This window comes from Cottoperca gobio, chromosome 21, assembly GCF_900634415.1.
Source record: "Cottoperca gobio chromosome 21, fCotGob3.1, whole genome shotgun sequence".
NCBI classification, from domain to species: domain Eukaryota; kingdom Metazoa; phylum Chordata; class Actinopteri; order Perciformes; family Bovichtidae; genus Cottoperca; species Cottoperca gobio.
The window spans coordinates 8187122-8212734 of NC_041375.1; the positions used below are offsets into that span (position 1 = coordinate 8187122).

General features: G+C 39.5%; 1 protein-coding gene across 2 annotated transcripts in view; it reads left to right on the top strand.

Moving 5' to 3' along the window:
* ptpn4a (protein tyrosine phosphatase non-receptor type 4a) overlaps positions 1–25613 on the top strand; it is a 73243-nt gene that overhangs the window by 43175 nt on the left and 4455 nt on the right. For both annotated transcript variants that reach the window (XM_029458589.1, XM_029458590.1), the window contains exons 8-25: positions 1020–1140; positions 1652–1739; positions 1996–2084; positions 6714–6777; positions 9981–10153; positions 10972–11040; positions 11162–11296; positions 12296–12460; positions 15990–16149; positions 16562–16645; positions 16878–16934; positions 17199–17355; positions 18606–18772; positions 20824–20914; positions 21114–21175; positions 22407–22553; positions 23258–23386; positions 25211–25359. In XM_029458589.1, the coding sequence (XP_029314449.1) occupies positions 1020–1140; positions 1652–1739; positions 1996–2084; positions 6714–6777; positions 9981–10153; positions 10972–11040; positions 11162–11296; positions 12296–12460; positions 15990–16149; positions 16562–16645; positions 16878–16934; positions 17199–17355; positions 18606–18772; positions 20824–20914; positions 21114–21175; positions 22407–22553; positions 23258–23386; positions 25211–25359 (2107 nt within the window). The remainder of the gene's footprint in view (positions 1–1019; positions 1141–1651; positions 1740–1995; positions 2085–6713; positions 6778–9980; positions 10154–10971; positions 11041–11161; positions 11297–12295; positions 12461–15989; positions 16150–16561; positions 16646–16877; positions 16935–17198; positions 17356–18605; positions 18773–20823; positions 20915–21113; positions 21176–22406; positions 22554–23257; positions 23387–25210; positions 25360–25613) is intronic.

Sequence of the window (25613 nt, forward strand, 5' to 3'; positions counted from 1 at the left end):
AGCTGAAAGAAAATGTTACCTCACCAAACGCTTGCATCATTAAAGCTTTTTTCCCTTGAGTCGCATAGTGTTGCTTTTGTTAATGTATTTATGTTGACAGTGGTGGATGTTGGATACAGTCAGATTTTCTGTCGAATATTAATAGTTGATAAATGGAAAGACACACTCATGTACGCATACACACTTAAATGAACCACTATGTATGTAAATCCATCGGCGCAAATGGAGAGTTGAATGTGTTGTTTGTGCTCTGTTGGTCAATAGCATCATTATAAGGAGCCTGAACTCGAGCCAGTATGGATTTCACATCGATAGATGAATATATAAAGAGAGATCAGCTGTCAGCTAGTCTTTGAGCTTCATTGGCCTTGCAGTATAAAGTCATACCAACATTAGCCTACTGTTCTTAACTGTAATTTATTGACTGTACATATATTTCTCCCTGGGGCCATGTGCACATCAATAAGCAGGTGAGCTTGAATTGATTCGTTGGTCAATATGCTTAGGCTACCGGTTAGTAGGTTAGTCCAGGGACTACTTGAGCAAATTGATGCTTTTTGAGCTTCAACCGCTAGCTAGTGAGCTAATAGCCTTGGGGATTCACTTTTCTCTCAGAGGGCTCTGAAAGCTATTACAGATCTGGGAATCATTTCACTCTTTATCTTTCTGCCTGTCATCTACAATCCCTCCTGTCTTCATCTTTGAGTAGAAACAGTTGTATTTTTTGATCCTTCTGTCTTTTGTTATTTTGAGGCACTTTTAAATGCCTCTGTCCATCTGCTATATGAAATCTATTCTTTAGAGGACATTGATCTTCACTTGCCATTTAGTTTTTGGATTCTGCATTATCATGCAGAAATGTAATTCATTACAACCCTGTCACAATTATTAAAGGGGCAAATATGAAGCATACCTGTGAACGTTGAGTGTATACCTCTCTGTCCTCGTTGTAGTTTAATTATCTTTGTCTTTCTTCATATCTGCAAGTGTTGATGCGTTGACATTATCTCTCTCTCTAGCTGAACTGGGCGACTACAGTGAAACGGAGCATACAGCAGGCTATTTGTCTGAATTCTGCTTCATGCTCAACCCTCCGCAAGACTTCCACAAAGAGGTCGCCAAACATCACCAGCAGCACAGGTTCGCCGAGATACACAAGCAAGCGCAGTAGTGATCCCACACACGTTCAAATGCATGTAAAGAAACACGCAATCCACCGTGCAACATCACTTTAGGCCTTGAATAGATGACTATATGTCCAGATAAAGTGGCTGCTCATCTTGGCTCACTGCACAGCCATTGGTTGCTGTAAAAGTGATACATTTTAGCATCAGTGTTCATCATATTGATATCTTTTTTATATGTAAGAAGACTCACTACTTCACTATTACACTGACTGATGCACACTAATGACGTATATGTCACAGTTTATCTGACCTTGTCCCTGCTGTTCAAATCTCTGATCGCCCATTTCTTTTATTTCTTGTCGTGCCCTTGCCTCTCTCTCTCTCTCTCTCTCTCTCTCTCTCTCTCTCTCTCTCTCTCTCTCTCTCTCTCTCTCTCTCTCTCTCTCTCTCTCTCTCTCTCTCTCTCTCTCTCTCTCTCTCTCTCTCTCTCTCTCTCTCTCTCTCTCTCTCTCTCTCTCTCTCAGTGGTCTATCTCCTGCCCAGTCAGAGTTTAATTATCTGAACACAGCACGCACGCTGGAGCTCTACGGGGTAGAGCTGCACTATGCAAGGGTAAGTAAGGTTTTATTTTGTGACTGCTGTATATACAGTTTGTGTTCCCATTGATGCCCACATCCTGCAGAAATGCCACACAGTTGGCACTCTGCTCTCACAGATAGTAAGCAGAGTAGCCAAGTCATGCAACCTCAATTGTTGTCTCGGTGGAGTAAAGATTGTGTTTAAATCCTTTTCTGGATTGGGATGCTTTTCAAATTTAAACACTTAATGTTTCGCTTCTTCACCACACACTCTGTTCTCCTCTCTTTAGGACCAGAGCAACACAGAGATTCTTCTCGGGGTGATGTCCGCCGGCATTGTGATTTACAAGAACAGGGTACGGATCAACTATTTCCAATGGTGAGGCACACGCACACGCACACGCACACGCACACGCACACGTACACGCACACACGCGCACAGACACACACAGACACACACAGACACACACAAACAGAACATAAGTGTGCAGGTCCAGGTGTGATTTGCATGGTGTTCGACTGAGAGGTTACTCTCACAGATTGCTCCAAGGTTGAACATGTGTGCGGAGGGAGACAGAGTGAAGTTGTTGATGGTGTGAGGCAGAAGCTGTGGGTGGTTTTAATGAGACACGGGATAATCATATCAGATTTGTCACAGTCCAGTTTTAGAAAGTTGGCTTGCATTAATGATTTTATTTTCAGTGAGGCAGTTTGTCAGGGTGGAGTGACTTGCAGTGGGAAAGGATTCAGTGGTAATCATCAGCGCAGCAGTGGACGTGGTCACCAAAAAAGCAGATGAAATCACAGAGGGGGAGCGGGCAGAGGATGTACAGGAGAAGATCAAGTTTGTGACTTTAAAATCATAGAAAATATTGAAGGTTTTTTTAAACTCAGAGAATATATACGTTTTTGTCGTAAATTTACAAATTTAATGTAGGAAGTTCTGGAGTGGAAATGTAATAGAATATTATCCCCCTTCCCCGGCTCCGTAGTTGTTGTTTTCTTTTTTCTTTTACCTACAATGGTCCTAATATGCCGTCCTTGTACAAAATATATACCGAAAGACATACAACTTTTACATAGTTTTTGAACAGGCATGTAAGTGCAAGACCTGAATGAAGCTTGTGTTCAGAAGTTCAACAGTTAGAGTTACACCTGTGGGAAGCCCACAGGCAGGGTAGCTGTGAAGCTACTCCGTGGCCAACAGCAGAAAATCTGGCAGCTCTCAGCTGTGATTGAGTAGAAGTGTGGATGGATGTGGAAGACAGTACTGCTAAAAACACAGTCACTATTACTAGCTCCACTGGAACAGTTGAGTCTTTGCTGTCTTACTTTCTGTGATTCGAGCAGGACTAGAGAACATGTCTCCATCATTCCCCCCAGCCAGGGGATGTTCTTGTCACAAACCCACCTCTCTGTCTATCAACCTGCTGCCAGCTCCACTTGAACCGCCTCCAGGAACCCTTTTTGCTGATAAATGTGCTGCGTAATATCAACATATCATATTAACGTTTAAGCCTCAGTTGATATTCTCTAGAATTATGCAGATGATTCCACCAGATCTTTCTGGGGGGAGGGCCTCGTATTAAACTAGGTTTCCTGGAAATATTAGGAGCATTACATCTGCTCCCTCTCCTTCTCTCTTCTGCTTTTTTTTTCACCTCTCTCTGTCTAATTTGCTCATCACTCTTTATGTCTCTTGCTCTTGTTCTCTCTCCAAAGCATTGATTCTTGGAAATCTCCCGTCCTGTAAATCACTCCTGTGTAGGCTTAACACACACACACACACACACACACACACACCCTGTCCAAATGCACATAGCAGCTGGTGTGTATGTATGTGCACATCAGCGAATGATGTCCAACAACAGTAAGATGTTTTGAGTGTGTGCTCATGTAGGGTTTGTAGAATAACGGGTTTTGTAAACCAAACCATGACACTTTTAGGTTAAAGACTTGGTTTTTGGTTAGGATAAGGGGAAGGATGTAAATCAATGTCCTCCTTGGTTGAGAAAAAAAACAGTTTAAGCCAGTTTGCGTGCGTCTGCATATCCAGTCAGTTGAGCTAAATTTAGAGATCAACAGTGGTGTCCCCAACAGCTGTCCACTACACAATAGTCAACAGTGTCTTTCAACCCTTTGCTCACTGATTTTCTTCTCTCTCTTTTTCATGTTTTCTTTCTTCATCCTCTCTTAAACAAAGACTCAGTATTTCTCCTCTCTTCTTCTTATGAATTTAACTGTAAGATACAGTAAGAGAGGGTCAAGAGAGAGAGATAATTAGATTTGTGCCTTTTTTCATCTTTCTGTTCACAGCAGCCTGACAAATGATCCACACTTAGATAGGGCATGACTCACACTCTGCCTAAGCATGTGTGCGTGCGTGTGTTTGTCCATGCAAGAGTGTGTGAGTAAGTATGTAAAATATATTTAGCAGAGAGCGATGAGTCACAGCATCAACAGAGCTCTAGGAGGGGATTATATTACTCTGTTGCTGCTCAGCAGCAGACCTCTTACTGCGGATGTGCGTGTGTGGTCTTCTGATTGGAATATTTTCGTTTCTGACTCTTTAGACATATGACTAGATGACACGTGGATTGATGTTAAATAGGTGGGCATCGTTGAGCCATTGGGAGACTCCAGTGTGGTCGTATTCTCACCCTCCACAGTTGGGATGTGACACATGGGTCAGCTTAAATGAAGAACTGTTGATTCATTGAGGAAGTGTGCTTTTCAGTTCTATTAATTGATTCCTAAAAGTTAAGTTTGGGCATGTGGTCGTCTTTCATAAAATATTAAACAAAAAATTAGATATAATGACTAACAACAGGAAAAGACAACACTTACTTACAGCCGTATTACGATATCCAAAATCTAACATGATATTCTGTCTCGGTATATCGATATAATATCAATATATTGTTTCTGCATGTTGCACCAACAGTCGACACTTTGTAGCCGGGATAAGGAATGTAAACATCCTCTTCTTGCACACCCAGCTAGCAACCTAGTTACATCCATGAAAAATAGCACCAGAAAAATGGCGTCAAAAATAGCAATGAGAATAATGGAGCTGTACAGGGTGTTGTAAGTTAGCTTCCGGAAATAGTATCTGCTATATTCAGCGATATAAATGATGGCGATTTGGGTATGAATATTTCACTTGCATCATAAAGCTTCTTTGATGAACTGGAACAACTGATACAGAATGTATAATATAATGTCAGGCAATGTGGAATAAGATGATTTCTCTAAAGGCCCTGTCACACATATCCGTATGGCAGAAACGTATGCTGGCGTATATGAAAATTTGTCAGAGTCCAAATACGTCCAACTTTTCATTGGATTGGAAAAGTGAACTTATACAGATACACATGTCTAACCTATTGATAGCGTATCACTTACTTATACAAAATGTATCAGACGAATGCATAACGTATACAAAAATACGGCGTATACAAAATATCAGCAATACGCTGGTTTACGTTGATATAAGGTAAGGTATAAGTAGTATTCGTTAAGAGCAGGCGGTGTTACGCTGGGGTGCGTTGTTGAACGCTGATGTTTTGAGCATGTTCAAAATTACCGGACGTACCCGACGTGTGCTTCATAAGATATGCAGACGTTACGTTAGACATACGTGAATACGGAATACGTATGTGAATACTTGCCTACGTAAATATAGTACGTGAATACCTACGTGACTACGTTAGAGGTACGTTAGATATAGGCTACGTCGGCTGACGGTGAATCCTACAGCCAATGTATTGATAACGAGTGGATAACCTATTCGTAACCTATGTTAAGATGATCCCTGACGATGGAGTAGCTTATTAAACGTGTTTCTACAGTACAGCTAGCGTTCAGCCTTCTAGCCGTTCTCCAGCATCAGCATGACGTGAACCAGATGGCACTTTTCCAGCTCCGTTGGCCAGACGCTCTGATACGTTTTGTATAAGTGATATGCAATCAATGTTTGACATACGTATAATAATTTGTTATGTATTTGTTATGTATACGGCAGCTACAACACCGCTGTGGAAAGGTTGGACGTATTTGGACTCTGACAAATTTTTAGCTACTTTTCATATACGCCGGCATGTTTCTGCCATACGGAACTGTGTGACAGGGCCGTATGTCTGGCGTGTTCGGCGTATCGTCTGCGTCCTTCAAACGATCACAACTTACCCTTAATTTATATCAACCTATTGCCGATATTTCGTATGCGCCGGCATACGTTTCTGTCATACGGATATGTGTGACAGGGTCTTAAGGGAGAAAAAGGGCTAACTAGATGTGGAAGACTTGAGGAGTCAGAAAGGAAGAATCACAATGTAGAGACAAATGACTGTTAATATCCACCTGAAAGCTGATGAAAACAAAGCTGTTTTTGTTTTGATTTCAGTGTATTTGGTTTCTTTTCTTACTCAGATAATATTACAAGAAACAGATACTTTCTTTAGTGCTACATAGTTAAATTATTAAATATTGTTAATTGATTGTATGCACTAATTTTCTAAAAAAAACAGTAATTATTATATTAGTGCAATAACCATTACATATGATCACAATAGCTGGCTATGGCTATCAAGAGGAACACCTCACAGCAAATAAAAGCCCACTGTAATAATAAAAAATCCGTGATCATAATGTAAATCATCAGGTATGACGCTGCTTGCCCAAAAAACATTTTTCATCCCGCTTTACAGTACAACAATTGTAAAACGCATGTTTTGTGTTATAATTTTTATTACATGATTACAGTGCTGTTTGATTTTATTCAATGATCCAAATAACATTTTATACAGTACTATGGTAATTTTGCAACATTGCTACACTGTTTTTTATTGGGGCATACCTACTACTGATATTTTTAAGTTCAATGACTGACCTTTAACAAACAAAGGTGTGAAAATGTCACATCAGTGTTTCAATACAGGTAATAAGCTCATTAACTGTAAATACACTAAATTCTCTTTTGTATTGTTTTGTCTGTTCCTGCTTCCAGGTTGAAAATAGTGAAAATCTCCTTTAAGTGCAAACAGTTCTTCATTCAGCTAAGAAGAGAGGCGGTAGGTGTACACACACACACACACACACACATACACACACACACACACACACACACATTCAGACACGCACATATACGCAGACACACATACACACACCCATGTACTTCTTACCACCACCACCACCTTCATGCTATTGTGTCTTTTGAACAGATGAAGGAGATGAAAGAGTTTATCCAGTGTGTGTGCGTGTACATAATGACTGTATGAATGTGTGGATATACTCTAGATGTTAGCCGAGCTGTGTCTGCATATATGTTTGTGTAATCAGTGTGAGATTAACCCCCTGCTGTCTGTCTCCTGGTTGACCCTGCTCTAATCCTCCACTGTGTCCTGCGTCCCTTGTTTGACATGTGGTTCTCTTTTTATTCTGACTCAGTCAATTTAATGAATATTTTCAACACAAATATTTGTATAGTCCTCATACATCCTGTTGAGTTATTGTTAACATTTTAATGATGCATTTCTTTTATTTCCATTTTTCCTCTCATTTTGTATCTGCACACAACCTGCCTTTTCCTGTTACATTAATAAATGGCATAAACGTCATCCCCAGTAGTTTAAAATTCGGTAATTCCCAACCTGGGGTTTTTGTATCCCACGGGGTACCTCTGCAGCTTCTAGGGTTAAAGGAAAGGTTGTAAAGAAGCGTGAGCTCAACGGATTATAGAGCGAGAAGGTACAATTTGATAAAGAAATATATCCAGATGGTCAGCTGTAACACCTGAACCCCATATGTTGTGATTGAGAGAAGAAGAAGCAGTTAGCTAAAAGTAATGGATAAACAGTTAAAACAGTGAAGTTAGAAGCAACAATTAAACAATAAAAACAGCTGAAATAAAAGAATAAACAGTTGAAATAGTTAGCTAAAGTAATGGATAAACAGTTGAAATAGTTAGCTATAAGTAATGGATAAACAGTTGAAATAGTTAGCTAAAGTAAGGGATAAACTGTTGAAATAGTTAGCTAAAGTAATGGATAAACAGTTGAAATAGTTAGCTAAAGTAATGGATAAACAGTTGGAATAGTTAGCTAAAGTAATGGATAAACTGTTGAAATAGTTAGCTAAAGTAATGGATAAACAGTTGAAATAGTTAGCTAAAGTAATGGATAAACTGTTGAAATAGTTAGCTAAAGTAATGGATAAACTGTTGAAATAGTTAGCTAAAGTAATGGATAAACAGTTGAAATAGTTAGCTATAAGTAATGGATAAACAGTTGAAATAGTTAGCTAAAGTAATGGATAAACTGTTGGAATAGTTAGCTAAAGTAACGGATAAACAGTTGAAATAGTTAGCTAAAGTAATGGATAAACAGTTGGAAATAGTTAGCTAAAGTAATGGATAAACAGTTGAAATAGTTAGCTAAAGTAATGGATAAACAGTTGAAATAGTTAGCTAAAGTAATGGATAAACAGTTGAAATAGTTAGCTAAAGTAATGGATAAACTGTTGAAATAGTTAGCTAAAGTAATGGATAAACAGTTGAAATAGTTAGCTAAAGTAATGGATAAACAGTTGAAATAGTTAGCTAAAGTAATGGATAAACAGTTGAAATAGTTAGCTAAAGTAACGGATACACAGTTGAAATAGTTAGCTAAAGTAATGGATAAACAGTTGAAATAGTTAGCTAAAGTAATGGATAAACTGTGAATAGTTAGCTAAAGTAATGATAACTGTTGAAATAGTTAGCTAAAGTAATGGATAACTGTTGAAATAGTTAGCTAAAGTAATGGATAAACAGTTGAAATAGTTAGCTAAAGTAATGGATAAACTGTTGAAATAGTTAGCTAAAGTAATGGATAAACAGTTTGAAATAGTTAGCTAAAGTAATGGATAAACAGTTGAAATAGTTAGCTAAAGTAATGGATAAACTGTTGAAATAGTTAGCTAAAGTAATGGATAAACAGTTGAAATAGTTAGCTAAAGTAATGGATAAACAGTTGAAATAGTTAGCTAAAGTAATGGATAAACAGTTGAAATAGTTAGCTAAAGTAATGGATAAACAGTTGAAATAGTTAGCTAAAGTAATGGATAAACAGTTGAAATAGTTAGCTAAAGTAATGGATAAAACAGTTGAAAATAGTTAGCTAAAGTAATGGATAAACTGTTGAAATAGTTAGCTAAAGTAATGGATAAACAGTTGAAATAGTTAGCAGTTGAAATAGTTAGCTAAGTAATGGATAAACTGTTGAAATAGTTAGCTAAAGTAATGGATAAACAGTTGAAATAGTTAGCTAAAGTAAGGGATAAACTGTTGGAATAGTTAGCTAAAGTATGGATAAACAGTTGAACATAGTTAGCTAAAGTAACGGATACACAGTTGAAATAGTTAGCTAAAGTAATGGAATAAACAGTTGAAATAGTTAGCTAAAGTAATGGATAAACAGTTGAAATAGTTAGCTAAAGTAATGGATAAACAGTTGAAATAGTTAGCTAAAGTAATGGATAACAGTTGAAAATAGTTAGCTAAAGTAATGGATAAAACAGTTGAAATAGTAGCTAAAGTAATGGATAAACTGTTGAAAATAGTTAGCTATAAGTAATGGATAAACAGTTGAAATAGTTAGCTAAAGTAATGGATAAACAGTTGAAATAGTTAGCTAAAGTAATGGATAAACAGTTGAAATAGTTAGCTAAAGTAATGGATAAACAGTTGAAATAGTTAGCTAAAGTAATGGATAAACAGTTGAAATAGTTAGCTAAAGTAATGGATAAACTGTTGAAATAGTTAGCTACAAGTAATGGATAAACAGTTGAAATAGTTAGCTAAAGTAATGGATAAACTGTTGGAATAGTTAGCTAAAGTAATGGATAAACAGTTGAAATAGTTAGCTAAAGTAACGGATACACAGTTGAAATAGTTAGCTAAAGTAATGGATAAACTGTTGAAATAGTTAGCTAAAGTAACGGATACACAGTTGAAATAGTTAGCTAAAGTAATGGATAAACAGTTGAAATAGTTAGCTAAAGTAATGGATAAACTGTTGAAATAGTTAGCTAAAGTAATGGATAAACTGTTGAAATAGTTAGCTAAAGTAACGGATAAACAGTTGAAAATGTTAGCTAAAGTAACGGATAAACAGTTGAAAATGTTAGACTCAGATAAACTGGCTGAATGCTGGTCACCAACTGTCACCTCACATCCTAAATGCCAAAGTGTTATTTAATGGCCAACTAACTGTTGTCTCTCCCTCCCTGCACATAGACTGAGACCCGAGAAACGCTGCTTGGTTTCAACATGGTGAACTATCGGGCCTGTAAAAACCTGTGGAAGGCCTGTGTGGAGCACCACACCTTCTTCAGGCTGGATCGGCCCATCCCACCACAGAAGAACTTCTTCGCTCACTACTTCACCCTGGGCTCAAAGTTCAGATACTGGTAAGAACAAGATCACACACACACACACATGGAGATAATCTACAGACCAATAAATCTTCCCTTGATAGTCCAAATTTGACAGATTGACATGTACACAATCTCAATCAGACACACGCATACATGGAGCAGAATTGTGGATGCTTTGTCTGTATTTCCTTCTGTCTGACTCAGCAAGAGTACTACTCCTGGAAAACATCACCAGATACATGTTTGTTTGGAAATTGATGCAGTTGTTTCACTTTGGGTTGAGAAGCTGAAACACTGGAAGGTTAACGTTTGCATCTCATTCTATTTTTCCCCAGTCAACCACAACTTAATTATTCATTGTGTCCATATGCAAGTATCCTGTGAAAGTCACTTCACAGTCCAACACCACTGCTGCCACTCCCTTCTCTAATAAACTTCTTTACATAGCTAATGTACTGTAATTTTTGTAAGTTGGAAAAGGGATGTAAAAATCAAAATAAAATCACTTCTACAAACATTTTACTCGGTAATGTATTATGCCTTAGTATACAGTATATACTTAGTTTCACTTCACTGGTAGCTTTTTTAATTTCCCTTTTCTATGAAGTGTGAGTGAGATATGAACTGAGAGTTGGAGGTCTTGTGATGCATTATTGAGCAGCAGTGATGCAAACCCAGCATGCCTTGCTGCTCTGATGTTTGGCTTGATGGTGTGTATTTGTGTGTGTGTTTTCACTCTTCAGATATTGACTGACTTTCCAGTTATTTTTTAAACTAGCTAAACCCAAGAGTTGAATATTTTTAGCCTGTTACACTCCAGTTAAATTTCTTTTTGTGGTTTGTGTCTCTAGCGGACGGACGGAGGTGCAGTCTGTGCAGTATGGAAAGGAGAAAGGCATCAAGGACAGAGTGTTTGCCAGGTGATCAACAAGTCATTATTTGTTCAATCTAGCCATCACAAGCCTCTAAGGGTAGAAGAAGAGTGTTATTACTACTGTTTTTTTTATTTTGGCAACAACCAAATCAATTTGGTCTGCGCAGATCTCCCAGCAAGCCATTAGCCAGGAAGTTGGTCGGAGAAACGGACTGGGAGTCGGTCAGCAGGAACAGCCTATCAGATGAGAGACTGGAGACCCAGAGCCTGCCCACTCGCTCGCCGCCTGGAACGCCCAATCAGTGAGTCAAGTTACAGATTGAGGTTCACTTCAGATCCACGTTAGACAATTGTGGCAGTGGAAATTTAAACAATACTATTCAACATGATGAGGAATATTTCAAATTAAGCAAACAAATTACATTAATTAGTTGATTAGTGTATTTCAGTTAAAAGGGAAGCCAAATATAGTTTTAAAGCAACTGTAGTTCAAGATAAAATACTGAGCTAATATAAAAGTATTGTCATTGGCAATGTAGTCAGTAGTATCTGTTATTCTGAAACCGGTTTTGAAAATGGTGCCTCTTTTTGTTTAGTTGGCAGCCAGGCCAGCTGCAAAAGTGAACATAAAAAAAAAGTAATTTATTTCAAATAATTGTTGCTTTGCCCTTATTGGAATTAATAAGGTCCATTATAAATAACACAATCGTACATGAGGTGCTTTTTTATTTTATTTTATTTGTTTACAAGTTTTCGGCAAGGAATACAAGCCGGTCTACTGCCTCTGGCTCTTGGCTCAAACATAAATTTGGTTTTATTGATACTAAACCAGCTCTATACTGTATTGAGAAACCTTTATGTTGTTATCTTGAGCAAGTCTCTGAAGCCCAACCTTGACATCTGACCTACGACTTGGTTATTTCTCCCCCAAAAATAAAGAAAACATTGCATCATTTCATGGTATTCCTGGTCCATTCCTGCATTTTGCATTAACCAAGTATCGTTTGAATTGTTTTGATTTTAGTGCCAATATGATATCAGAGTTTTGGTATTAATATCAAAAAAACATTTAGCCTCACAAGAACTTTGCCTAAACAAAATAATATCTGAAATTGTGATTTAAATCAGAAACTATCTTAAGAATAACTAAATAAGAGTATGGTTCTGAGCATGCATTTGATGCCAGCCTTTGGGTAATTTTCTGTGTTTGATACCTGAAGCAACGGACGCATCAAAAAGGTTTTGAGGTTGTATTGTCAGCCTTTTAACATTCAATGTCTTTGTACCTGTTTGTTCATCAGGAACTCGCTATTTGTACAAGAGGGCACGCGACTACGCCCGTCATCCGTTGGCCACCTGGTCGATCATGTGATCCACGCTTCACCCAGCCTGCCTGTCTTCTCCTCCTCCAATCACAAGTCGCCGTCGTCCACGCAGGCCAACAGCATCAGCTTGGACTCCACACCGTAAGTCTCGTCTGTCAGGGGACAAGTAGATCATTTTCCACATGTTTCTTGTTCTTTTCTTTCTTCCTCTGTTTTCTTCTTTTTGATGCACGCCCACTTTCTTTAAACCTGTTCGTCTTAGTGGCAATGAAATAGATTTCACTCTAAATTAACTGCCACATAAATAAAGCACCCCCCCCTCCACCTTAAACAGCCACCATTTAATTTTGAAGTTTAATTTTACTCATCAGTGTGAGTGCCGCTCTGTCTGACTGTACTGCTGAGTTGGCTGGTTTTTAAATGTCTGTCTGTGCCTGTGGCTTCTCCCAACAGTTCACACCCTCTCCCAGTGTCACTTAGCTGGCCCCATTGAAAGATGAACCCTTTGAAAAACAGCCTGTAAAATGTGTTTATAGAGGGTAGCAGGGAGGAGAGGTTATACAACAGGGCTGATCTAAGACTGAGAGAGAGAGAGAGGGAGAGAGAGAGAGAGAGAGAGAGTGTGTGAATGAGAGTGTGTTTTCGGCATGTCCTTATTGTGCTCACACACTATGAAAATATCTGGCAAATTCCTTGAACTAATAAAGTTCCACATGTCTGTTTCAAAGCCTGAAAGCTGATGAGTAAAAGTAAAGTGAGTTACGAGTGACTTTTAAAACTGTACACAGTGTTTTCCCTACCATTGTCGCTGGGCCCCCCAAAGGAACCCCGCGCCCCCCTGAAATTCAAGGTGTTATTTAAAAAATAAATATATTCTCAACTCACTTTTCACATTGAACAGGTGCTCTTCTATTAAATAAACTAAACGCTTATGTTATTGATCTAATGTATGTGCACGTTTCAGTGTGTACTGTGTGTGTGTGTGTGTGTGTGTGTGTGTGTGTGTGTGTGTGGAAAGAACATTTCTCAGTTGGAAGTAGCATTACAGTGGTAGTTCCGTTGCCTACATGGCTAAACACACACGCCAAGTTGTTGGCTCATCACTGTGTTACAGAGCCAAAAGATGACATAATCACCTGCGCTCTCTTCCTCAGACAACACAAACATTACCCATGCATATTATTCTGTTGACTTTATGGCATAGGTCTTCAACAGGGGGGGGTCGCAAAATTGTTTGTAGATAAAACTTTTTTTTTTTTTTTTTGCTTTGCGCATTCACATTCCCTCCACCACTGTGTTTCGCAAAGGGCAGGACTTCGCCCCCTACACACACACCTACAGTCGTACGTACCTCGTCCCTGCTCCACGCTACACCAGTTTGGGGTTAATTGGCCTGAAAAACGTTGAAGACCCCTGCTTTATGGGATTTGTCCATAAGGATTGTCATTATTGTTTTTAATACCCACATCAGGCTTACTTTTTTAAAACATTATATTTACTGCTTCAATCTTTTCTAAAATGTATGTTATATAATCAACTATGTGTTTGAAATATCACCTTTTTTCATAATTTTCACACATTTGGACAAGCACTGTATGGCAGGAAGAGGGAACTTGGTGAGCAGTTTCAGGATCCCAAGTTTAATTTCTTGCCTAAATCATTTTTCCACTCTATTGAGAAGATTGGTTTATCTCTTTTTTTGGCCATGAAAAACTCAAAGATGATTCTGAAAATAGTTTGCTGGATCCATTTTCCAAAGTAGATTATTGTCAAAAGAAACAAATTCATGTTTTTCTTTTTACCATCTCTGCCATTGTGATGTCTTCTTAAAATATTTGCTTCCAATCCAGATTGCACTTTAGTTTTGGGGAGCTATCAGTTCTAAATCTAATAACCACCTTTTTGCCCCAATAGATTTCTTTGCATCCCTAATCTTAAATATTCATATACAATGACTGTGTACTTGCAATTTTAGTTGACATGATTTAAAACTTTCCAATAATTTCACGTCTGCCACTTTGCTCAGGCCCCATAATCCAAATTTCCCTAAAGTTCCTCCCAAGATTTTCCTCCAATAAAATCTAAATTAGAATCTGTTTTCTCTCCCACAGGCCACAGTTAGACACAGTCAGTTCCACACAAGCCATAATACAACAAAGCCATAACCCTCTCTTCTCTATAATGTTCTGTTTTTAGTTGTGTAGAGTGAAAATGATCAGTTTAGCTAACCGCGGCACAGTGATGGGTTTTCAAAACGCATTGTCTATATTTTCTTGACTGTGTCTGGGAGCAAAAAGATTATAAAATGATATAATGTACTGTAACACACCAGTTTGGTATATGTCATGATAAATTACTTTGTACGCTATAATTAGAACTGTTTCTTCACGGTTGCAAAGCAAAGGCTGGCATCGGCAAATCATTTTCTTTTAAAAAACACTTGGGTGTTTACTGAAAGTGTTTTTTGAATTGATCTTTTGGTGGTTTTAAATGCAACATGGTTCATTATAGTAACTTGTTGTAGACCTTCTCATGTACACGCATGTGATGCTTCTGTCACTGTGCACACTCATTCAGTTCTATCTCCGTCAGGCCTTCAAGATGTTCTTGGAAAATAAGATATTTAGGATATGGTTCAAATCAAAGCATCTGACAGCAAGTGGCAACTAAAAAGCAGGGCTTAGTCATGTCCACTGTAGACGAGGGTTAAATCTCCTTATCCCAGGGCCTTCACTACGTTGTAGTTTGGCATGAAGACACTTTCATACCCATTTCACTCGCCTGTGTCGCGTTGAGGAATCACAGTAATGCAGCACAATGTTCAGTCTTGGCTCAGGCCTGCTGTGCACTGCCCTCCTTCTGAAAGCCTGACCTGGTTTTGACCCATAATAAATGTTTGTGTCTGTGTGTGTGTGTTTTAAACACAATGTGGCACCAATAGCAGCCGCCAAAACAAAAGCAATGCACTTTGACTGGTGCTCTCGCCCCTAAGGAGAGCCTACACACACACGCACACATACACAGACACAGACACTGTGAAACGACTGGCTTTTACCCCCCAGAGAGTGAGCCATGATGTTGCTGAAAGCCTTACCTGTCGTTTCATCGTACACACTGACTGCCTTTTATTGTCTGGATGAAGGGGGGGGGGGGGGGGGGTTTCCTTGCTCTTGCAGCCCTTTTATTGAGGTTAATGCATTGTGACTAACACAGTGCTATTAAGACTCTCTGTCTCTTGCAATCTCTTTCCCTCTCACTCTTTATCTGTTTTACTCCATTTGTCTCTTTTTCCACTGAAGCGCCCACCTCTTTAACAAACAATCTTTAGCTTAACCCTTACTTCTGTGTTTTTCTGTACATTGTATGTTTGTGCCTTTTTAGTTTTCCACCATCTTTAAAATGTCAGGCTGTTATTTTTATTTAAACAACAGTTATACTACTAAATAGCAAATTGTGAGATTCATTTTTTTATTTAATTATTGTAATCAAGTAAGTTCGAAGGTTCTTTACTGGAAACAATCGTGTAGAATAGTGACTCATAAGGGAATTATCAGCTGGATATTGGGTTTGCACAATCAGATTGGTAGGAGAAAATACTTTTTCCATCAAAAACTATAAACGGTCAACATTCATCTGAATCTGAGTTTCTCTCTCTCTCTACCCCCCTCAGGTCTCCAGAGGGGCTAGATGGCCTACCTCCAGCTCTGCCCCCTAAACAGCTGAGCAGGAAGACCTTGAGCCAGATCATCCAGGCCCACTCCCAGCAGAGCCTCTTGGACAACCACCTCAACGAGATGTACGACGTTCCTGTCAATGCCGATAAGACCGTGGTCAGTATGTCTAAACAAGACAGTAACACTTATATTCAATATCTTTGACAAAATGTGTTGCACAAAGTTAAACGTATGTCTTCAGGAGACTTCATTAATAAATTGTTTATGAAGTATGTTTTTCATTCACAAACCTCATTAGCAATGATAATAAATAACTACTTCTCACAATTAAAGACGTTCTTTTATTCTGCAAAACAGTTTTCTCTCCCTTATTTTTGCCAGTTTATTTTGGTGTTTTTTCTGCCCCCTCGTGACCAAAAATAAGGTTTTGCTGCTTTAAATCTTGATCTTATATCGAAGATTTCAATTGTTAGAGCTGGAGCCAATAGTGCTGTGCCCCGGAGGAGGATGGTATGGAGGAAAGCGGTATTTGAATTTGATGCATCTGTGTCCAACTTTGCCCTTGCAGCTAAATGGAGTTGTCCCTCATGATAATCTGGTCCTGATCAAGATGAAACCTGACGAACACGGACGTTTTGGCTTCAATGTCAAGGTGAGAGCTGATACTAGCTGGGACACAATGGTCCTTTCCTCCTTTTTGTTCTTTGGCTCATCTCTTCAACTGTCTTTGTTTTCCCTCTTTTTTTATGCCAAATAGTCCAAAACTGTCTGTATGCATCATGACCAATTCATTACTCCTTGCCTAAACTGTTTACTCTTCCATGGAAATAAAGGAAATGCGTGCAAGGCTTTGTGCTGATCTACCTGTGTGTCTGTGTCTGCAGGGTGGAGCTGACCAGAAGATGCCCATCATTGTGTCTCGAGTGGCTCCGGGAACATCAGTAAGTCCACAAATACCACATAAAGTATCATCAGGACATAACTAGTATTGTATTTTCTTTCACTTGTGCCGAGTTCAAGCATGTAATAAAACAAATGCAGCTTCACAAATAGCCACTAATTTAGAAAAATGTTATCAAACTAAACATGCGTTACTAATCTACGAATGGTTTTATCTCACCGTTCTCATTGTGTCTCCATTTTGCTTTTCTCTTTGTTCTACTCTCCCTTTGACCTTTGCCCTCCTTTGTTTCCCTCTCCCTCAGGCCGACCTGTGTGTGCCTCGCCTTAACGAGGGTGACCAGGTGGTCTTAATTAACGGACGGGACATCTCGGACCACACCCACGACCAGGTGGTCATGTTCATCAAAGCCAGCTGTGAGAGCCATTCTGGAGAGCTCATACTATTGGTCAGACCGAACGGTGAGTTGTTCCCATTGGTTGGATCTCCACGTTTAAGGGATGGTTAAAGAAAAAATAGGAAAAATGTTCAATGTAATTCAATCCCAGTATGTTGACACAATCTAAAATAGATGTTTACTGCTTTTGTTGTTGGTATTAGATTGTAAAATATTGCAGTTATTTTGGCCACCTGTATATTTCATCTTTGAAATGGACTACTACAACTGTATGTTATGATGCTGTCAATCGTCACATCTATCCCCTTGCTACCTTAAGGTATTAAGCTTATGATCGTTCGAAACTAGCCCCCCATTTACTTTCTTTTCCTAAATTAGTTAGATAGTTATTTTATATATTTGTGTTTATTTTTCCTGTTGTCAGTTGCGTCATTTTGTATGTTTTTTTTTTTTTATATTTAATTTAAACTTTTTTTGTTTGTTTGTTTTTACTAGTTGTTGTTGAAAAATAAAAATAATTTCAAATGAGGGACGAAATTGCAGAACTAAGCACATGCGTCACCTCATTTACAAGTTACCCAGCTATTCCTAAACCCTTCAGTCAGGGCCTCGTCCAAACTTTTTCTCAAAAAAAAATCCCATCCACGCAAGCACTTTTATAAACCCCAGTAAGAGCTAATCTCTACGTAAGAACTACTTCATAAATCTCCACTTTGTGAAACCTTGTGATGAAGTGATAACTATGCAAAGTGTAACACACGGACACCTGGTGCAGCCCGCTCCTGAAGAATAACAGCTACACATCTGGTCACCACCCTTCTGTTCTTTTCTGGACCGCTCGATCTCACTCTGGTAATTTAAAGGAGATGTATGAAGTTGTACATTTTGCTTTCTGCACAGCTCAGCTATATGTAGTCACTGTGAAGAAAGATGGGAATCGTTTTCTTAAATCAGCACCAGTGAAGTGGGAGGGGAGCTTTTAAAAATGATGAAACATGGAAATTCTTGGTATTATAACTGGGTCAAAGAGGGCTTTATGGATTATTTCCTCTCTTATGTCAGAGTAGATATGAAATTGCATCAATGCCTGTCAATTCACATTATTTGATTTAGCTGTTTTTCTGAAATTTCGGCATATAGATATTTGCGGATAGATGCACTGTATCTTCCTATGGTGCAGTGCTTTGTTTGTGACTTGTAGCGTTTCTTTATCTTGAACACTGTTTACAAGTGTCCAGGTAAATCACCTTTCCCGGGCCACAACCAGCTGTGTGTACATAAACCGTGACGTATTTTCTTCTCTGTCCCTCTCAGCCATCTATGACGTGGTGGAGGAGAAGGCGGACTCGGAGCCAGATTTTCAGTATATCCCTGAGAAGTCCCCTCAGGACCCCGCCCAGCTAGACCAGCATGCTTTGAGGGACTCCATGGTCACACTGAAGGAAGGCCTGATCAGTGGAGCCATACTGGCACAGTTCGATGTAAGCACAAAGACATAGAAATAAACACACACATTCTCTGAGATTAAAATGACAAATTTACATTAATTTAATTAAAAATAGCAGTCTCATTATCCAAATCAGTATGTTATTTTCTTGCGAATGGGCCCATTTTACAGCAATTTCTACGGCAAAAGTCTGGCTGCTTATGATATGGTGATTCTGGGCTAAAATCACTATTATTTCCCTATTGTTGAATCCAATTGCAAAGTATTATTTCATTAGATTGTCATATACATGATTACAATTTTTTTTTCTGAAATGTACAACTTTAATAATCAGAAATTCCGATTTTCTTCTTGGAATACTACCTCCCTCCCCGGCTCCGTAATTCTTTCAAATAATGTTTTACCTACAATGGCCGTAACTAAGGAAATAAGTATTTGATCTCTTGTTGATTTTGTAAATTTGCCCACTTACAAAGAAATTAACAGTCTGTCATTTTAATGGTAGGTGTATTTTAACAGAATATCAAAAAGAAAATCCAGAAATGTACATCATATAAAATATATACATTTATTTGCATTTAATGGTGTGAAATAAGTATTTGATCCCCTTGCAAAACATGACTTAGTACTTGGTGGAGAAACCCTTGTTGGCCAGCACAGAGGTCAGACATTTCGTGTAGTTGGTCACCAGGTTTGTGCACATCTCAGGAGAGATTTTGGTCCACTCCTCTGTGCAGATCCTCTCCAAATCCTTCAGGTTTCGAGGCTGATGTTTGGCAACTCAAAGCTTCTGCTCCCTCCACAGATTTTCTATGGGATTAAGGTCCGGAGACTGGCTTGGCCACTCCATCACCTTAATGTGCTTCTTCTTTAGCCACTCCTTTGTTCCTTGGCCGTATGTTTTGGGTCATTGTCGTGCTGGAAGACCCATCCACCACCCATTTTCAGTGTCCTGGCTGTGGGAAGGAGGTTATCGGCCAAGATTTTACAGTACATGGCCCCGTCCATCCTCCCCTCGATGCGGTGGAGTCGTCCTGTCCCCTTAGCAGTGAAACATCCCCAAAGCATAATGTTTCCACCTCCATGCTTGACGGTGGGGATGGTGTTCTTGGGGTTATAGTCAGTATTTCTCTTCTTCCAAACACGACGTGTCGAGTTGATGCCAAATAGCTCAATGTTGGTCTCATCTGACCACATCACCTTCTCCCAAGCCTTCTTTTCATCATTCAGATGTTCATTGGAAGCTTCAGACGGGCCTGTACATTTGCCTTCTGGAGCAGGGGGACCTTGCGGGCCATTTTTGAATAATCGCACCAGCTGTTTGCTGATGGTCTTGTAGCCCATTCCAGCCTTGTGCAGGTCCACAGTTTTGTCCCTGATGTCCTTAGACAGCTCTTTGGTCTTGCCCATAGTGGAGAGGTTGGAATCTGATTGATTGATTCTGTGGACAGGTGTCTTTATACAGGTTGACATTAGGAGTACTTTCTTAAAGCGAGAGGACTCATCTAACAGGTCTGTCGGAGCCATAATTCTTGTTGGTTGCAAGGGGATCAAATACTTATTTCACACCATTAAATGCAAGTCAATTTATATCTTTTATATGATGTAAATTTCTGGATTTTCTTTTTGATATTCTGTCTCTCACTGTTAAAATACACCTACCATTAAAATGATAGATTGTTCATTTCTTTGTAAGTGGGCAAACTTACAAAGTCAGCAAGAGATCAAATACTTACCGGTATTTCCTTCACTGTATATGCTCACATAGAGATACACACAAAAATTGTGGAATTGTTTTCGATTGATTGATTTCTTTTATTTTGTCGAGCATTCGTCACACGTTTTTTCTCCTTCACATTCCCGTAACTTCCTGTCCTTTATCACTTCTAATCACTAGCTAAAAACACACATGGACACATAAATGAACCCAAAGTCATTGCACGAAAACGCTCATGCACATGTATTTTCATACATTTGAACCCTCATAGACGTTTGTGCATATTTACATGACAAACGGGGCAAAGTAATATTTGGTGTTTACTTATCTTCTTCCTGTGATGTAGATTTGTGTTCCTTTTCTTACAGCAACTGTACAGGAAGAGGCCGGGGATGACCATGCTGTGTGCCAAATTACCTCAGAACGTTTCCAAAAATCGCTACAGAGACATCTCTCCTTGTACGTGACTGCACACGGTTGTCTATTTCTGTGGGCCTGTGCATTTAAATATGTACCGATGTTCCTTCCCTGATATTCTCTCTCTTATCCATGCATGTTTTCCTTCTTGAAATCTTTTCTTTCTTCCTTTGTCAACTGTTTTGTCTTTTTTCTATCTATAATCTCACCCCCTTTCTTATCTTTTTCTCTTCCTCTGCAGATGATGCAACGCGGGTCATTCTGAAAAGCACAGATGACTACATCAATGCAAATTACATCAATGTGAGTTTGTTCCTCCTCATCTTTCTTTTTCAACAATATCTCTGCGTTTTGCTCATTTGAGGCTCGTTGGGTGGTCTGTTTTGTTAACTTTCAAAACACATGTTGAAACACTATGGTCGCCATACTGGTGAATGAATTAACCACAAGCTAAAAACATTGTGACTTAAAGTTTTTGAGCTAGCCAATTTAGCCATCAGCAGCTTAAGGATGCTATTATTTTAAACCCCTCTCAGACATCTGTTTAAGTAATGCTTTTTGTGTAAGTCAGAGTTGGGTCTTTGTTAAATGAATCCCCTGTAATGGCTGTATAGAACAAGGTAGGACCTTTTTTATAATAATAAAGTACCCCACCAAAAACAGCAGTGAGTAGGACAATAATGAGTCAGTTTTCTGCATCACAGATGGATTTTTATCACAGATTTTTGAGTCTAATGATTGTTTCTCTCTATGGCTTAATTAAGGCTCTTTGTGAGCGTGAAGTCCGGGGCCTTCTCACTCGTCTAATCAACACTTTACATTTTCTTATCAATGTCATCATTTATTAGATAGAATAAATCCTGCGTCCTACTGACAGTAGCCAGGCATAGTTAAAAATGACAAGACGTTCAGTTCATTTCTATTTCCTCTCTACGTAAAGTGTTTGGATATTCGTCCTGTAAGCAGTTGGCTTTGATGCAATGAGAATTTTGAGAGAATAATTGTCTGATGACTACAGGTGGTGTTATACTTTTGCACCCTATTGTGTGGTAAACATTGCTTACACTGATCTGACATGAGAAGAATGTCCTCGACAACCTCTTCTTCCTTATGTCATTAAGAAATAAAAAAATAATTGGAAAATGTACGGCAGCGCTCTGAAGATGTTGCAACAAGACTCCCAATCAACATATCTCTCTGTTTATTCAACCTTGTGCTGCTTGTGTTGGCTTTAAGGGATGGCATCCAATTAAAATGTTAGTGTCACAATAATGTTACTGTGAGTGACTCAGAGACTTTTTCAGACAGGAGTCCAAACGCTGCTACCTTGCCAGCACGTTAAAGTATTGAAGAGCTTGTCTGGAAGGGGTTGTACCTTTTTAGAGTAACTTGAGAACATTTTGCTTTCTGCACAGCTGAAAACACACAAAGCACGCCCTTTCAATAGAACACAATTTAGAAAGAGAAGCTGTAAAGTGAGATCTTTGCAACCTAATATCTCTGTATCTCAATGTCTGTGTGTTTCTCTCTGTAGATGGAGATTCCAGCCTCGAGTCTTATTAACCGCTACATAGCATGCCAGGGCCCCCTGCCCAGCACCTGCCCCGACTTCTGGCAAATGACGTGGGAGCAGGGCTCATCTATGGTGGTCATGCTGACTACACAGGTCGAGAGAGGACGGGTACGTAGAGTAATTATTCAAAAGATGAGGACTGGAAAGCACATATGGACTGCGGCATGTTGAAAATAATTTAATACGTTTTTGAGGGTTGTGAATCCCTTGAAAAAAATTCAAAAAACCTTGACTGTACATGAGGCATTGCTGGACGCAACTACACAATAAAGCCTGACACTCGAACATAAAGAGAGTGCTGCATCGTTTTTGACTAGCCTTGATAAAACCCAGGTTTGACATTTTTAGAAATCTCTGATGTTGAGTGAGTCTGTTTAGTGCCAAAATAATGGCTGTATGTCATGAATTGCACATTTAGTAAGTAATTGCTTCTTATTTCAAAAATATTTCATCATTTACAACACATTGTTCGTGTGTTGTTTTCATTTGAGCAATATTCTTTAAATACACAAAGTGAGTAAAAGTTATGTTACTTTGATGATTAAGAGATCTTGTGCTATTGTTTTCAAAGTAGGTGTGAATGTTCAAACATGCAGTTTGCTCATGTCTCTTGATGTTAGAAAGAGGCGTTTACTTCCAAAGGAAAGACCTGTTACAGGAAATTTTGAGAATTATCATCTAAACATGCCACTGGAGGTTTTAAATGATTGAAGCCTGACCTCTGACCCCTGAGCTGAGAATGACAGTGGTGCCCTGTTAAGTAAATGTAAAAGTTCAGTTGTAAACAGAAATACTTTGTCTGTGTTTTATAGGTGAAGTGTCATCAGTACTGGCCCAATCCAGACAGCAGCGCCACCTACGGAGACTTTACAGTAACGTGCCACAATGAAGAGGGCAACTCTGCCTTTCTGGTCCGGGAGATGACCCTCGAGCACACACCGGTAACCACACACACACTCACACTCACACACACACTCACGCTCACGCTCACACTCACACTCACGCTCACACTCACACTCACACTCACACTCACACTCACACTCACGCTCACACTCACACTCACACTCACACTCACACTCACACTCACACTCACGCTCACGCTCACACTCACACTCACGCTCACGCTCACGCTCACGCTCACGCTCACGCTCACGCTCACACTCACGCTCACACTCACACTCACACTCACGCTCACGCTCACGCTCACACTCACACTCACACTCACACTCACACTCACACTCACACTCAAAAGAAAAACAAAATTGACCAAACAGGAAAATTAGCTCCAAATGAGAGCAACAAGAGAAAGAAGCAGAGCAGGGTAAAGAAGAGGGCGAAGGCGTCACAGAGAGGGACGCTGCTGTCCAATCAAAGCGAGGGACCAGCGTCTCAGGAAGGATGAGCTGCCGAGGACCCTGAGGAGGTGTGTTGCCATAGTGACCAGTGTGGGCTGTTCTTTTTCTGGCTCCCGCTGCACCATGCAAGCCACGTATTGGGATCTGGTTACCATGACAACCCAACTACCCCCAGTCAGTCACATTGCTGAAATGGGGAGCGAGGAAGAAAAAAAACAAACAGGGAGAGAGGAGCAGAGAGTGGGACCATGTTAGTTTGAAAAACAGAAAATGGAGAGAAGTTTACAGGCTTTCTTCAACATGATATGTTAGACTTTTATGTGGCGTCTTCTAAAGTGAAAGCTTTTATTTGTGTTCAGTTGCAAAATGGTGCAATATCATTGTGTCATATAATGTATGTGACATGTCATCTACCATGCCAATATTGAGGACAAAATCTAATCGAAAAGGACATTTTATTCTCTCTCAAGAATATTTAAAGTGGTCCTTGGAGTAGTACAGGAAGTTGCTGGAAGTCAGGTGTTATATTTATTAAGGAAATATGAGTAAATAAATAAAAGAAGTGGGGTTAAGAAATGTATAAACTCGTACAGATTGAAATACTGACAGAAATCATCAGAAAGACAATAAAAGAGGGAGGGAAAGTCTTCAGTTTTATTGAAGGTTCTGAAAGTATTTCATGAAAGCTTCTCACACCTTTTTGGATTTCTTTTGTTTAGGTTAGTAACTGAGGAAGTGATCTTTTCAAGGTTTTAGAGGGGACATAATGTCCCTCTTCCCCTGAGCGTAGGTGGGCGAGGCAACATGTAAATTAACTTTTAATGGCGGATCAAGTGCTTCTCGTCATTTCCTGCGGGCTGTGTCCTCCTGATTACTTCCCCGTGTGTCGCCTATGTATCGTGACCTTTGAAATATACGGCTGTAGGAGGAGGCAATTAGCATTCTCCTCTGCCTGTGATTGTTGCCATGGAGATGGATGTGTTACCATGGCGATGAAGCGAGGCAATATTAAAGAGGAACACGGGGGCTCTGAGTCACACATGAAACGGCAGCATTATGTTGAGTACACATTACCTTGCTATAGTTCACTGTTTGTCGGTTTTTCTTTTGAATGAACAAAAGAGAAAGCTTGACATTTATTTATAGGTTAATTGCAGCAACATAAAATGTACATTTTGTTGGAGAGTTGCAGAAATCTTCAGTGTCTGGTGTTTGATAGAATGGGAAAGAACAACGTACATCACCAAGTGGCCCAGCCAAGTTTGCTATTCACGCTGCCCGTTTCATAACACGTTTAAAGGGGGCTGAGCAGTCTCCTCCTAGGACACAGAGCTCAATGAAACATGCTAGGAGTTCGCCCACATTAAATACAATAACAACGTGTGTGTATGTGTGTGTGTGTTTGTTCAGAGTGAAGAGCAGAGAGAGCTTACCCAGATTCAGTACCTGGCTTGGCCAGACCACGGCGTTCCTGATGACTCCACTGATTTCCTGGACTTTGTGGGTCTGGTGCGGACCAAACGTGCGGGACAGGACCATCCGATGGTGGTGCACTGCAGGTACACTTTCTGTGAATAGTTCGCACTGCAAGCCTTCGTGTTGATTTATTGCTCAGATCAGATTATTTTTGTTTGGCTGTGACCAGACCCGCATGAGCAAAAGCACAATAACAGACATCACATGCAGCACGGTGTCGTACCGTACTAAACGTGGATCCCACTGAAGTCAGCGTTTTAGTCGATATGCTGTGTTAGCCGGCAGATTATAACGATCACATTCCCTCCACTGACTGCCTCCATCGCAGCCGTCTTCC